General features: G+C 37.3%; 1 protein-coding gene across 1 annotated transcript in view; it reads right to left on the minus strand.

Annotated features, from left to right (window-relative positions):
* EPB41L4A (erythrocyte membrane protein band 4.1 like 4A) overlaps positions 1-15234 on the minus strand; it is a 195580-nt gene that overhangs the window by 81911 nt on the left and 98435 nt on the right. Inside the window, 4 exon segments of the mRNA XM_043975760.1 lie at positions 2540-2578; positions 2580-2604; positions 3500-3588; positions 12117-12204. Coding sequence (XP_043831695.1) covers positions 2540-2578; positions 2580-2604; positions 3500-3588; positions 12117-12204 — 241 coding nt within the window.

Here is a 15234-nt window from a genome sequence, read left to right on the forward strand (position 1 = left end):
AATTTTTTGCTTGGGTGAGCTATTTGGATTGCATTGGATGAAGAAATAGTCTATCTTCTTTTTTTTCTCTCTCTCCATTTTATAGCCAACATTATGGTACTGGTTTCCCCCTTTTATGGGGATTGGATCCAGAATCTCTCAAAACTATTGCTCAAAAGGCTAGATGCTCTTTTTTTTTTGTTTTGTTTTGGTGAGGCAATTGGGTTAAGTGACTTGCCCAGGGTCACCAAGCTAGTAAGTGTTAAGTGTTTGAGGCCAGAATTTGAACTCAGGTCCTCCTGACTCCAGGGCCAGTGCTCTATCCACAACGCCACCTGCCTGCCCTGCCTAGATGCTCTTTTATATGGTTCTGTAATTAGAGAATTTACAATGAGGTGTAAAGTTAATCTTCACAATTTGTTCATATGTTCATGGAAGTGGAGAGGGTTATGGTCGAATTTACAAACTCATTTCTCCTTCTTCAGCTTGGAAAACTGCTAGTACTTTCAAGCTAGAATAACTAGTTTTTTCCCCACAGGATTTTATGGCACCTATCAGATTGCAAAGGAGTCATATTCCTTGCTTTCTTTTTTACATTTTTGAGAATAATTTATGTAGTAAAGGTGTGATTAACTGTTCTTTTAAAAATTTGCCCAGGAGATTTTTCTTTGGTAGTTCTTTTATATAGCTAATTCAATTTCTTTTTCTGAGTTTGGATTATTTAAGATATGTATGTGATAATCTGTTAGAGTTTTGGTATATTTTTCAAGTTATTCTCAGTGCTAGTAGTATATTATTGAGCATAGTGGTTTCTTATAATTCTTTTTATTTCTTCTGGTTTTATAGTGATTTCAACCTTGTTTATTTTTTATTTTATTGCTTTGATTTTTTTTTAACCTTCTTAAACCAGGTTATCTAAAAGATTTTGTTAGTCTTTTTAAAGTAATAGTTATTAGTACAAGCATTCTAGAAAACAAATTGATATTAGGCAAATTAAATGGCTCAGTGACTGACAAAACACTTATAGCAGCAGTCTTTGTATTAGGAGACAAAATGGAAACAATGTGATGTCCATTGATTGGAGAAGGACTAAACAAATAAGTTGTGGTACATGAATGAAATGAAATATTACTGTGCTATAAGAAAGAAAAAGCATGATGAATACAAACATAGAAAGACCTGCATAAACCAATACAAAGGTGAAACAAAGCAGAGATAGGAAAATAATACACAACATGGCCACATCTATGAATATAGAGGAAATGAGCAAGAATAATCAAAGAAAGGCTTGACTCAATAAAGGACAGATGAAAAGATAAGCTGATCTTTGGTAGAGATTTGTGGGGAGAGGAGATTCCTGTGTGTAGAATGTTGCTATAAACATCAGATTTCTTGATGTATTGGTTGATTTTGCTGATGTTTTCTATTTTAAAATATTTGTTGGGGCAGCTAGGTGGCACAGTGGATAGAGCACCGGCCTGGAGTCAGGAGGACCTGAGTTCAAATCTGGCCTCAGACACATAACACTTACTAGCTGTGTGACCCTGGGCAAGTCACTTAACCCCATTGCCTCACTAAAAAATAATAAAATAAAATTTAAAAAAATTTTAAAAAATAAATAAAATATTTGTTATATGGAATAGCTTTCAGAGAATAAATGTTATCAAGTCATCAATTAGGTAAAAGGAGAATATACACTGATTGCTTCTAACTATCCTCTATATATTCATAAAATATATATACCCTATGAATGGTAATGCTTATTTTTTGCAGCCAAGTATTTTAACAGAAAATAAATTTCAAAGTTTATTTCCTTAGCATTTGCATTGCATTAAACATCAATACAAAGAATGTAGATAGATAGATCTTCATACCATGTTTTTCTTCATTTATCTCATAAACATGGATTACTTTAACATCGTTTCAAGGAGCATTATTTTCAGTTGACGATTAAGGAAGCTCTCACACTCCTGCATTCTTTTGCCCAGTTTCCTTAAAATTACCTGCCTGTCAAGGCATGAAAACTTTAAGATTCTGGCAAACAAAGTGTCCATTACAGGATAGCCTGGAGAGACTTCACTAAAAGTAAGAGCAAATGCCAAAGCATTTTTCCCATTATAACCTTGTGTGCTCTTTTATATTTCTAAAATGTCCCCACCTAGCCCTCAAAATATCAAATATGCACATCTCTTCCATGTTGATTAATATACTTTAGAGTAAAATTAGTTCTCCTTTGTATCCTACACACAACTGTGTCTTGATATTCTATATTCCAAAATCAAGAACAAATTACCCTGCTATAGATAATTAATACCATAGTCTGCTCCATTATAAAAAAGTTTTTAAACCTTGCTACAATGAGGAAAGACTATTCTTGGTTATAATTTTCTATACATTCTCTATTATTCCCTTTTCTCTGCTTAAAGAAAAAGCTGCCAATGTCTCTACATGTTTGGTCTCCCCCCCAAGCTAAAATAAAGCAGCTTCATTTCACAGTGCATTTTAAACTGGGGTACCAGAAGACCCCTCCCCTCACCCCTGGTATTAGTCATAAACTTACATCTTTTCCCAGCACTCTGCGTTCAAACTGTGTTTCTTTTAAAGTGAACCTTTGTAATTCTCGGCCTAAAGAAAGAAGAGAGGTAGTTTTTTAGTTGGGGGGTGGGGGTTGTTTTGTTTTGTTTTTTAGAACTAAAGTTACAGAAGTATACAAAGGCTAAAGCTTGATGAAAATTGCCATGAATGCATAGAGGAGACCCTGTGTTTCTTTTGTTTGGTGAGTTTTTGTTCTTCTCTCATGCTGTCAAGTCCCTGGATCCCTGATTCTATGCTTGATTCTTCTTTTTTTTTTTTTTGGCAGGGCAATGACGGTTAGTGACTTGCCCAGAGTGACACAGTTAGTAAGTGTCAAGTGTCTGAGGCCAGTTTTGAACTCAGGTCCTCCTGAATCCAGGGCCAGTGCCTTTATCCACTAGTTGCCCCTATGCTTGATTCTTTACATTTTCTTTTCTAGGCTGATGATCCTGAGATTCTCTAAGTGGGTCCTATAAAAACATCCCCCCCCTACCCCTGCCACCCCAGCCTTGAAACCTATAAAAGGCTCTGAAACTCTGTTCCAAAAATAGTAGCAGGCACACTGCAGAGACTACAGATTTTCCATTCTCTTTAATCCTATGTCCAGTTCATATCTACAGCTTTTGGGTAGTGCTGTTTCCCAAATGTGGATTTGGGAAATTCCAGGCCAGGAAGCCAAACAGGAGTACCTTCAAGGGCATTCTTGCCAGAAAGCTGTTCATTCTCTCTACAGAAAAAAAAAAAAGGTAATTAAAAAAATAAACCTTTTGGTTTATAAACTAAGATATTCGAAAACAAAATTTACCCATCTCTACTTGTCAGTTTGCTTATAAGGGCATTTATTACCTATTGCTTGGACCTGCTTGTTTTCTAGTATTCCCTTCAGAGATACATGATATGCGGTAGACAAGCATTATTAGAGATTAGATTATAAAGTCATACATACCAGAAATATTTCCCTACTAGTTTCTTATTCTTGTAGACAACCACACCCACGGGAGTTAAACCTAAGAAATATTCAGACTTGCCTTCTCCCTGAAAAAAAAAAGTTATTCATTTACTATTATGCATTTCTGTTGTTTTGAAAGCGCCACTCAAGTGTTCTAAGGACTACACAATAAAACTCATAGAAACAGATAATGTTTAATTGGGAAGGAAAACTTCAGGACCTATACAAAGCATAGATAGTATAAACTTCTAAACTTTAATATATTTGCTACTCCATTATAGAAAATTATATAAAGTATTAAAGTAACAAAGTTTAAAGAAAACTATATAAAGTTATAACTATATAATTTATATAGTTATATATAAAACTATAAAAAGACATATAATCTAACAAGTTTCCTGTTTAAATCTAGGTTTTCTCATCCAACTTTAAGATTTATTAGCCAATTGTGAAGCCTAGTGTTTCAACTTTATCCTCTCCTTACAAATATTTAAAAACACAACCCATAGCTTCTGGGATAGCCACAAACATTAGACAGCTCTAATCAGTCTTTCTTCTCCCTACCTCATGCCCAAGTATGATCAATCAATCAACAAGTATTTATTAAGCAACTGTGCCAGGCTCTGTGCTAAGTTCTAGGGATATGTGATGAAATAATGGGATTTAGCAGATACTCAAAGACCACCTGGAGATTAATCTATACTGATTGAATCAAGCCGCGAATGATTGACTGCTGATTAAGCCTACTTCAAGTTAACTGGATTGTAATCACACCAGGCTATCCCTTAAGAAGGTATTGTTCTCAGAAGCTAGACTGTGAACTCAACTGGAGAACACCTTCAAAGCCAATGGATTTGGATGATGACAACCAATCAGCTTGACGCAGTGTGTAAGGACCGCCTCTGTTCCAGATCTATTAAAAAGCTTCCACAATCAGCTTGCCTAGAGAGTTCCTCATTAAGCAGGCTTATGGAGGAGGACTTCAGGAAGAACCTAACCAAGGCTGGAACTCTAGGCTAGAACTGGTGCTGAAGCTTCTGATTAAGGCGACCCACAATTTAGATTTTAATCATCACAGATACAAATACTTAAAAGGAACTCACATCCTAATGGAGGAGTTGGTTGAGTAGGAGAGTAACTGTTGAGATCGATTTGCAGCAGTTTGTAGAATGGGCTAGAGTGGGGGTAAAACTTTGAGGTGGGAAGACCATTTAAGGGGTTGTTGCAATAGGGGAAAGATAAAGACTGAAGGCAGGTAGCTGTGTGAGTAGATGAAGGAAGCTGGTGCAAGAGATGCATTTTTTATACGAAGAGGGTAAAGAAGATGTTCAGATTTTGGAAATGAAGAGAAGAGCAAAATAAAAAACTTACATTGAATGGCTTCGATTTTCTCAGTTAAATAAAGGTTATGTCTTTATCTGTGAGAAAGGCAGGAGGCCTTTAGGAGACTTGGGAACAGTAGAGAAGGTATGGAATGTTAAGACAGAGAGGGCCCAATTGAAACTAGATTATAGGGGGATTGTGAGGAGTTGTTGGCATTCTGGGGTGTAGAGGATCCTGAGTCCCCTGCAAATACCCCCATCTTTCCTATTTCATGGAAATAATTGCTTCTAGATTCCCCCCACCCAACACAGGAATCTACAAGACTCTCCTGGAGGCCCATTGAAATCCTGGATATACAAGCTGGGCAGCCACACCTGGAGCTTTAAAGGCAGTCTCAAGTATTCCCCTCTGCAGGTTTTAAGACCAGAAGACTAGCTACAGGCAAGTTATTTTGGGGTATTCTGCAGCTGCCTAGTATGGGGATCCCTGTCCCAAACCTCATTTAAATCATGGCTGGATGACTGAGCCTGTCTTAGGAAGGAGCAGGCTGAAGGGGGTGGTCCAGGTCCAACACTCCTGAAAACAGTCTAAGCTGACCCCACTCCCAACAGCTCCCAACCTAGAACCATCCTAGCAGAAAGGTAGCCTCAGAGTATTGGGGCTGTGGGAAGGAATCCTGTCCAAGCCAAGTTATAGGAGAAAGAAGCTCAGCAAAATCTAGTCCAAGCATTTCCAGAAGCCAGTAGTTGGATCCCAGAATGGGAGTAACCTTTGAGCTCATTAGGAGGGGAGAAAGCCACCAGGCCGAGCCTATAGCAGGGAGAAGTCTGACGAGAAGGAATTCTAGGCAAAGCCAGAAACCAGAGCATTCCCACAGTTCCTAGAATGAGGGACCTAGCATTGATCATTATGTCCAGAACCAGGCAGGCCCTACCACACCTAGTGTCTTAATCCAAGCATAGCCACTTTCCCCGACTCTTCACTTTTCCCTCCTTCACCCTCCCCCACCCCCTATGAGTAAACCAAGGAAACCTCCAATCAATATGAAGTACTTTGTGGAGACTCTCAGGGGATGAACCCTGAAGAAGATAATGACCCTACAAGAAGTCCAAGTAAAGCCTAAGAGAAAAAATGCCCTGACCACAGGAATGACAGGAGTACCTTGAGGCAATGAGAGATGTATAATGAAAAACAGCAAGGAATATTAACATTTTAGAACAGACCATGAGAAAACTAATTAAAAAACTCAGTGCCATGAAAATTAGAATGGGCAGGACAGAAAATGTCAAAACAATAAACAAGAAATATTAAAACAAACAAAAACCTTAAAAAAAATTCCTGGGGGCAAGCTGGGTGTCACGGTGGATAAAGTCACTTAACCCTCATTGCCAGGCCAAAAAACAAAGAATGTGCTTTTAAAATTTTTTTAAATTTTTAATGGGGCAATGAGTGACTTGCCCAGAGTCACACAGCTAGTAAGTGTCAAGTGTCTGAGACCATATTTGAACTCAGGTACTCCTGAATCCAGGGCCAGTGCTTTATCCACTGCACCACCTAGCTGCCCCAAAGAATGTGCTTTTAATGGAATGGAGGATTTCAAAGAAATCCTGATGAAAAAGCCAGAACTGAGTAGACATTTGGAAATGGAAATGGAACCACCAAGAGAAACATAGAGAGGTAATTATATTTGTATAACTAGGTATATGGGGATGAATACTTTACATCTTAACAGAAGGGCTAAGTGGTAGAAAAAATTCTATAAAGATTTTTTGACAAGACTCTTTAAATTGAATCAACCCACACTCTGATAGTAAGTGACTTTAATGCAAGGGTAGGAAAAGATGAGAATGGAGAGAAATACATGGGAAAAAATGGTTTAGGAGAAAGAAATAAGAGAGGCCAAAGGTTCATGCCTCTATTTCATGAATACTTTCTTCCAAAAAAAAAATTTCTCAGCACAAGACATAGCAAGTGCTAAACAGTGTCATAAAAATGAAATTGATTACCTTTTACTAGATAAATGACTTCTTATGGATGTGGACATTATCCTGACTTAGCTGTGCGTGCACAGGACCACTGAGTTATCAGAGCCTAAAACCAGAATTTATAATAAAAAAGAAAAACAAATAGCAATGACAAAAAAGATACAGTGTATAGTTAAGAATATTTAAAATTGAATTATTTAAACAGGTTACTGAAAACTTTTTAAAATGGAAATGGATAATGCAAATGACATGACACTCCCTACAATAATTTAATCCACAAGTTAAACCAACATAAATTAATTGTTACAAGATCAAAAGAGTCCAGATGCAACTCAGTTAATGAACATTCAATTTATTTACCAGAGAGGGCTGCCAAAGACAACACTGGGTTAAAATATAAGCTCATCTGCAAAGTCTTATAAAGAAGGATAGACAGTTTAAATAGAATTACATAATTTCTTTTAATAAAGAAAAACTTGACAAGATATCCAACTAAACAATATCATCCTTGGCCAATCAAGGAGAAATCAAAAGATGACTAGGAGGGGCAGCTAGGTGGCGAAGTGGATAAAGCACCGGCCCTGGATTCAGGAGTACCTGAGTTCAATTCGGCCTCAGACACTTAACACTTACTAGCTGTGTGACCTGGGCAAGTCACTTAACCCCAATTGCCTCACTAAAAAAAAAAAAAAGATGACTAGGAGCAGAGAAAAATGGGTGAACATTGACCCCCCCCCCCCCCCCTCAAGATTATTACAACAAATTGGTTTTCTCCACCAGGATAGTAGCACCATCACACTGTCTGAAAGGCTTAAAGAGGAAGTGGAAATGGCCCTAAAGTGAACAAGATCACAAAAAGCACTGAACTGCATTGAATATGCAACTGTTATCAAAAGCACCTAGTACTTAGCACAGTGCATGGCACTAGCCATACTCTTTTTTTTTTTTTTGGTGGGCAATGAGGGTTAAGTGACTTGCCATGAGTCACACAGCTAGTAAGTGTCAAGTGTCTGAAGCTGGATTTGAACTCAAGTCCTCCTGAATCCAGGGTCGGTACTTTATCCACTGTGACACCTAGCTGCCCCCACATAATATACTCTTTTTTGGGTTTTTTTTTTTTTTTTTAGTGAGGCAATTGGGGTTAAGTGACTTGCCCAGGGTCACACAGCTAGTAAGTGTTAGGTGTCTGAGGCCGGATTTGAACTCAGGTACTCCTGAGTTCAGGGCCGGTGCTCTATCCATTGTGCCACCTAGCTGCCCCCACATAATATACTCTTAATAAATGCTTGTTCCCTACCCCACTTACAGTCTCTGAGTTCATTCTCCTAATCTCAATTTGTACACTAGCAGTTCAAGTCTCCAGAATGAAGCTGGCTATATTTACCTCAAAGTTACAGAGATAACCATGAGGGTATATGGGACTTTTCTAATGCTATTGGCTTGAGCTCATATTCCACTGTGTTCTCCCCAATATCAATCACCAGTGATGAATACTCTAATATAATTTAACCAGTTGATTTCACCTTGATACCACTGGTAAGCAATCATTAATTAGTGATAGAAATGATTATTTTCCCTCATAGTAATAATCAATTATTGAACTAGGACCAGGATTTTTTTAGAAGCCTGTAAAGTTGTTCAGTCTCTGAAGGACATTGCTGATAATGAGCATGAATTAACTTTGTCCTCAATCCTGTTCAGACCCCATTCTACTTACAAGGAATTTACTCTAAAGTGGGGAAGCCTTGTGCTGGACACAGATAAGGGTGGGGATAAATTCTTTGGGTAGTTTGTCCAAGGCTGGGCAACTTAGAAGTAATTAACATATTCAAGTTACATTCCACCCCCCCTCAGCTCCTCATTAGAATAAACCCACCTCTCAATGTAATATTCATTCCGTCACATTAATTGTTAGCCAATCAGAGTTGATTTCCACCTTGGGGAACACCTATTCTTCCAAGGACATATTATAAACTGTGAGCCCACTACTATGATTTATGTCTCTGGCATTTGAGAGTGTCACTGACCCATTTTATAGTAATATGCTAGCACTATTAATAAATGATTAATTATCCAGAAATTATGTCTCTTGAAGTTTTTAAAGTCACAATAGTATTTTCATTTTTTTTTGTGGGGCAATGGGGATTAAGTGACTTCCCCAGGGTTACACAGCTAGTAAGTGTCAAGTGTCTGAGGCTGGATTTGAACTCAGGTACTCCTCAATCCAGGGCCAGAGCTTTAACCACTGCACCATCTAGCTGCACCTACAATAGTATTTTCAAATGCAATATTTACTGAGAATCAAGAACAGAGGAAAAAATAACTCTCTCCCCCAGCACCACTCTCCCCCCCTCTCCCCCAACCCCAGGATAGTTATTTTTATAACCTTGCAGCCAACAAGAAGGAAAAAGAACAAGTTTCCTTTTGTATTGACTCTTGGTTCTTGTAGCCAACCAAAAGGCTTTTCTTTATCATGTGATAAGAGAATAGATAACGGTCACAAAATACTTTCCATTATGCATGCCTGGAAACAGGCTTTCTCAGCCTCCAGCTTCCATGTGGAGGATTGAAGTAAGCATATGTTCCTAAGGAATAGGGTCTCATTGGCCAGTCTCTTTTGTTACAAGCATAGACAGAAAAACTATGCTGAAGGTTATACAATTTTGATGGCATTTATGCCATAAGGTATTGAATTATAAGTTACTGAAAAGATGCAAAGATAGAAAAGGTGTGGAAAAAATTTTCAATATTACTTTTTCTAAAGAAAAGGTGATAAAACTGAGAATGCATCAGCAACTACCAACCTCTATGCCCCATTCTCCCATTAATACAAAATCTTTGAGGGTCATCTAGACATGAGTTAAAGACATCTTCAATAAAGACATGAGTAGGGAATTTGCAGGCTTTCGAAAAAAAAATTAAGAAAGAACCACATTTTTACCTTTCACAGTTAACAAAGAAATGAAGAGAATATAAGAACCCATTATGTTTATTATGTTTGTGGATTACTAAGAAAAATATCAACTTGGTAGAACAAAATTCTGCCTTATGGTCTCTTTTACCACAAAGTATCTCTCATCTATATATTAAGATCCTTTAGATGACGTAGCAACCAAAATAATCCTGTTCAATGAGGCATAAAATAGAGATGTATAACAACCAAAAATATTCACCACTGTGATCTCTTCCAGGAGATCCTGTGCAGGGTAAAGTCCTCTAGACACTCTAGTTTATGGATGAAGTTGCATTGACTGAATCAAGTCCCAAGACTGCAGAGCCTCCTGAAAGAGATCTGCAATCACTTCAAAGGAGTTTGGCTATCCATCCACACAGGAAAGACCAAATAGATGATAAATGTCTATCATCCAGATTTTAACAAACATCTGAATACAGAGCTATATATATATATATAGACCTATAGTCTTGTCCAGCAGTCTACAGGTACAGATAATAGACACATAATGATATGGATCCAATTGACAAAGGAAGAAGAGAGAGGGCTGGATTGATTTGGAAAATTGGAAAGCACTTTTATTGATCTCAAGCTCCTCATACCAGCAAAGGTCCATATTTTCAATTACCAATATTTAATTGGTATGGCTGTATAGCAGTAAGAAATTAAATACCACTAACTCTGAAGAAGTAAAGTGAGGATCACACAGAAGACAATGGAAAGGCTTGTTGTGGATGTGAATAACAGCTGTCACTTATATAGTATATACAGACAGTTCATTCCTGGGGCATGAATTAAACTCAGAGCTTCATGATTCAAGGCCCCAGACTCTACCCACTGTGCCACTGAGCTGGCTAACACAGACTGCAACAAATATCCCATGAGGACCTTTAAAGAATGGAAGTAAAAAAAATATCAGGGGCATCTAGGTGGCACAGTGGATAGAGCACTGGCCCTGGATTCAAGAAGAACTGAGTTCAAATCTGGCCTCAGACATTTGATACTTACTAGCTGTGTGACCCTGGGCAAGTCACTTAACCCCAATTGCCTCACCAAAAAAAAAAAAAATCAAAATATAATGTGACAGAAAGAGAAGATGGGCTGCTCATACAGCAAGAGTGAGGAATGCCAGATGACTGCACTGGAACTCTCTTGATGTGTCTCCGGCACATTTGGTTAGACCCCCCTGTGGAGAATTTTGGGGAGAACATGAACAAAAATCCCAAGCAATGGTTAGGCATGGATGGGTTGATCTGCATTGTTGGAGGAACTCCCAAATCAATGAGATCCAATCAAAGAAATAATTGCTGGAGAATAAAGTGCCTCAATTTAAATTAATTTTTTACACCAATTTCTTGCTGATTATGTGTGCTCTGATCCTGGAGATATTTCATAAAAATGCATATTATTACAGCATTGCATATGGGGTCTACTCAAAACAAAACAATTACACCACAGTAACATTTACAGAACCCTTCCAGCAACAAAAAAATAAAACAATTACCTAATCTTCCTGGTTTTTTATTTCCTATGAAGTGATTTTTGTGAATGGGACCACATAATCAATTTTTTGAAATAGCTTCATATTTTCTCCCCAAAAGAATCCATGATAATCAATGTTATATCTTCTGGACACTTTTGAGCAGATCCTGAGAATTATTATCCATGGCATATCTTCATGCTCAAGTAATTGTCTACTATGGATGGAAATATAATCACAAACTTTCATGCAAAACTCATTTTCCCTTTCTTTTTTCTTTCTTTCTTTCTTTCTTTTTTTTTTTTTGGTGAGGCAATTGGGGTTAAGTGACTTGCCCAGGGTCACACAGCTAGTAAGTGTTAAGCGTCTGAGGCCAGATTTGAACTCAGGTCCTCCTGAATCCAGGGCCAGTGCTCTATTCACTATGTCATCTAGCTGCCCCTCATTTTCCCTTTCTAATGAATAGGTTTAATGCATCTTTCTTTCCAAAGTTTTGCTATGCATTTGACAAATTGAGGCATAAAAGTACCCCGCAGTTGCTAATTAGCCTGATTATAACTTTTTATATGGAAATTTGGTGACTTTTATAAGACATCAGGGGCAGCTTAGGTGGCACAGTGCCAGGACTGGAGTTAGGAAGACTCATCTTCCTGGGTTCAAATCTGGCTTCAGACACTTACTAGCTATGGGACCCTGGGCAAGTCACTTAATCCTGTTTGTCTCAGTTACTCATCTGTAAAATGAGATAGAGTATGTGACAAACCACATCAATATCTTTGCCAAGGAAACCCCAAGTCAGGTCACAAAGAGTTGGACACAACTAAATAACAACAAAATACCAGCTTAATATATTTAATGTTAAGTAATACTCACATACACAGGATGGAGGTCAACTCCATACATTTCCAGGGATTTGGCAATTCCCAAGTATTTTATTTCTGCCTCAGAAGGTACCAGACCCCTATGTTTTACAAAGAAATAAAATATATTAATGAGTTACTACACTGCTGGGGAAAGTAAGACATTCTAATTCTGTTATATGAAAAGAAAATTTTTTTTATGTCTTAGATTATGCTATATCATTAGTCTAGAGCTATTGTTAGTAGAACAGAATTCTTAAATCTTTCAGAGTTGTTTTTATTTACCATGTTGCTTTTACTGTATAAGTTTTTCCATTGGGTTTGTTCACTTAATAAAACTTCATTAGTTCATACAAATCTTACCAGTTTTCTGTGATTGTCCCTTTCTCAATTTATTATAGCACAATAATATTCCATTACATTCATATACCAAAATTTGTTTATCAATTCCTCAATTTATGGGCATTCTACTTGCTTCTAGTTCTTTGCTACAAACAAAAAGGGCTGCTATAAATATTTTTGCATATATGGATAATTTTCCTCTTTTGGGGGATCATTTTGGAGTAACTGTCTAGTACTGGTATGATTGGGGCGAAGGGTATGTACTTTTAAAGTTTAGTGACTTTTTAAAAGCATAGTTTGAAATTGCTTTCCAGAGAGACTAGACCAATTGATAGCTTTGCCAATACTGCAGCAGTATACTTGTCTTCCCGAAGCCCTGCCAGTAACTGTCTTTTCTTTGATCTTCTTTATCAATATAATAGTTGTGAGATGGAATCTCAGAGTTGTTTTAACTTTCATTTCTCTCATTATTAGTGATTTGGATATTTTGTTGATAGCTCAGATTTTCTCCTTTGAGAACTGCTTGTTCTTGTCTATTGGAGTCAGTTCTGATAAAAGCACTCAGTTTAGGTCTGATGTTGGAATAAAATGAAGTATTTCTAACTATTTGAACAGTTAAGAAAAGAAAGTTTACTTTGCCCTAACACAGGAAAAATATGCAGCAAGAATACTAGTGGCAATCATCTTCCTCATCCCCTCTGTGCCCTGACTTTGTCAGCTTTATATGGAAAACTGTTTGGTCATCAGGGCAGGGTATGAAGGACACAGTAACTGGCATGGTAAGGTCAACAGATATCCATGAAGGAGAAGAAGCCAGACTCCATGTGGCTGAGACTTTTTATGCCCTAAGATAATCAGGGAAAGCTAGGGCCACTCAGATCTCAGCAATAGCTTTTTTTCTTCTTTTAGGGAATTTAAAGTGAAGTTTGTGTATAACCAGTTCCTCTTAGCCTTTCTTCCAGGTTTGTACAGTTTTCTTTTTGAAAATGCAGGTTACATGAGAGTCTCACTTCTACTCCTTTCCTCTCTCTTTTCTCCCTAATGTATTCCTTTTTCCTTCCCTTTTTTTTCCCTTAAGATCACTGGTTCTGAGGGGACACATTCCTTCTCCTTTTAGAATGTAAATATTTCATCATTGTATATTCCATTCCAATTACTCAAATGCATTTACCTTTCAATGTTTCTCTTGACTCCTGTGTTTGCACTTCAAAAAAATATCTACTTAGTTCTGGTGCTCTAACAGGAATGCTTTTAAATACTCTCTATAGTTACAAGTACATTCCCCCTCTCCCCTAATAGTATTATTCTCCATTTGGTTTGGTAAATTATTCTCGGTTGTAAGCCTTTTCTTTTCCCTTCTGGAGCAACATAGTTCAAGCTCTCTTTCCTTTAAACTAGTAGCTGTTTAGTTCTATTGTGTGACATTGTTATTCCTTGATAATTGAACTTTAATTTTTGCAGTATTTTCTTTAATCTGGAAACTTTGGATTTAAGGTATAATCTTGCTGTGTGTTTAATTTTGTTTTTGTTTTTGTTTTTTCCATGAGGTTTCTATTTGTTTTCCCCTCTGGTTCTAAAATATCTAGGTAGCTATAATAATTCATGATTTCTTAAATATGCTGCATGGGCTTTTTTGTATAGTTGAAGTTTTCAGGTAGTCTAATAACTTTTATGTTTTCTCCTTGATCTTTTCCCAGGTCAGTTGTTTTTGATAGGCAATGCCTTATATGTTCTTCTACTTTTCTAATCTTTTGATTTTGTTCCAATAGTTCTTGTTCTCATGAAATCACTGATCTTTGTCTAGCCCAATCTGATTTTCAAGGAGTCTATTCTTTCAGTAAAATGTTATACCTTTTGTATACATCTGCTTATCCTTGTTTCGATTATTTAAACTAGAGTTCTTTCCTTCCTCTGCTCTGCTCTGCTCTGCTCTGCTCTGCTCTCCTCTCTTCTCCTCTCCTTTCCTCTCCTCGAGCTACCATTTCCTTTACCATTCTTTTCTCAGGAGTTCTTATTTTAGCTTATTATCATTTTTAAATTCTTACTTTATTTCTTCAAGGAATTCTAATAGAGATTATGGAAAACCTATCATTTTTCTTAAGGCTTTCCTTAAAAAATCTTCTTTCTGATTTTATGTTATGAGAGTCCTTGACTCCTTAACAAGTTTTTATCATTGGTGTTTTCATTTTTTCACTCATATTTCCAATCTTGCTATCTGAATTGGGATGTCATGCCAAAACCAGGATCTAAACACTTATTTCAGGAATGATGGGAACTTCTTTGTTCACAATCTGTCTCAGAACCAGCTCCAGCCAGCATTCTTAGTCAGGGCAATCTAAGTCTCCATCAGATTAAGTCTCCATCAGATTGGTCTGATCCAGGATGTACCCTTATCACTACTTTCTCTGTCTCAGCCTTGATAATTCCTCAGCCCTGATTCAAGGTTATAACATCACAGCTATAGTGTATCCACAGTTAGTCTCTGAAGCAGATTCCTGTTTCCATTCCCTTGATCACAGCTTCAGACTCTAGGATTCTGTGCTTTGTCCTTGGTCCCTGAACTGGAAAAATGCAATGAGCTTCACTCCTGTGGGGATTTTTTCTGACTTGACCCCTTCCCTACTGCTTGCAGGCTTCTCTGTCTTTGTATAGATGTAGATTCACAAAATGCACTAACCTATTTTTTTTTCCTTGGGTTTCTTAATCATTATCCAGTCTGTTGTTTTTTTTTCCCCTATCCTTCCTTAGTAGTTGTGAGATAGCTGGGCTATTTTGCTTCTATTCACTCT

Source organism: Dromiciops gliroides, chromosome 1 (assembly GCF_019393635.1).
Source record: "Dromiciops gliroides isolate mDroGli1 chromosome 1, mDroGli1.pri, whole genome shotgun sequence".
Taxonomy (NCBI): domain Eukaryota; kingdom Metazoa; phylum Chordata; class Mammalia; order Microbiotheria; family Microbiotheriidae; genus Dromiciops; species Dromiciops gliroides.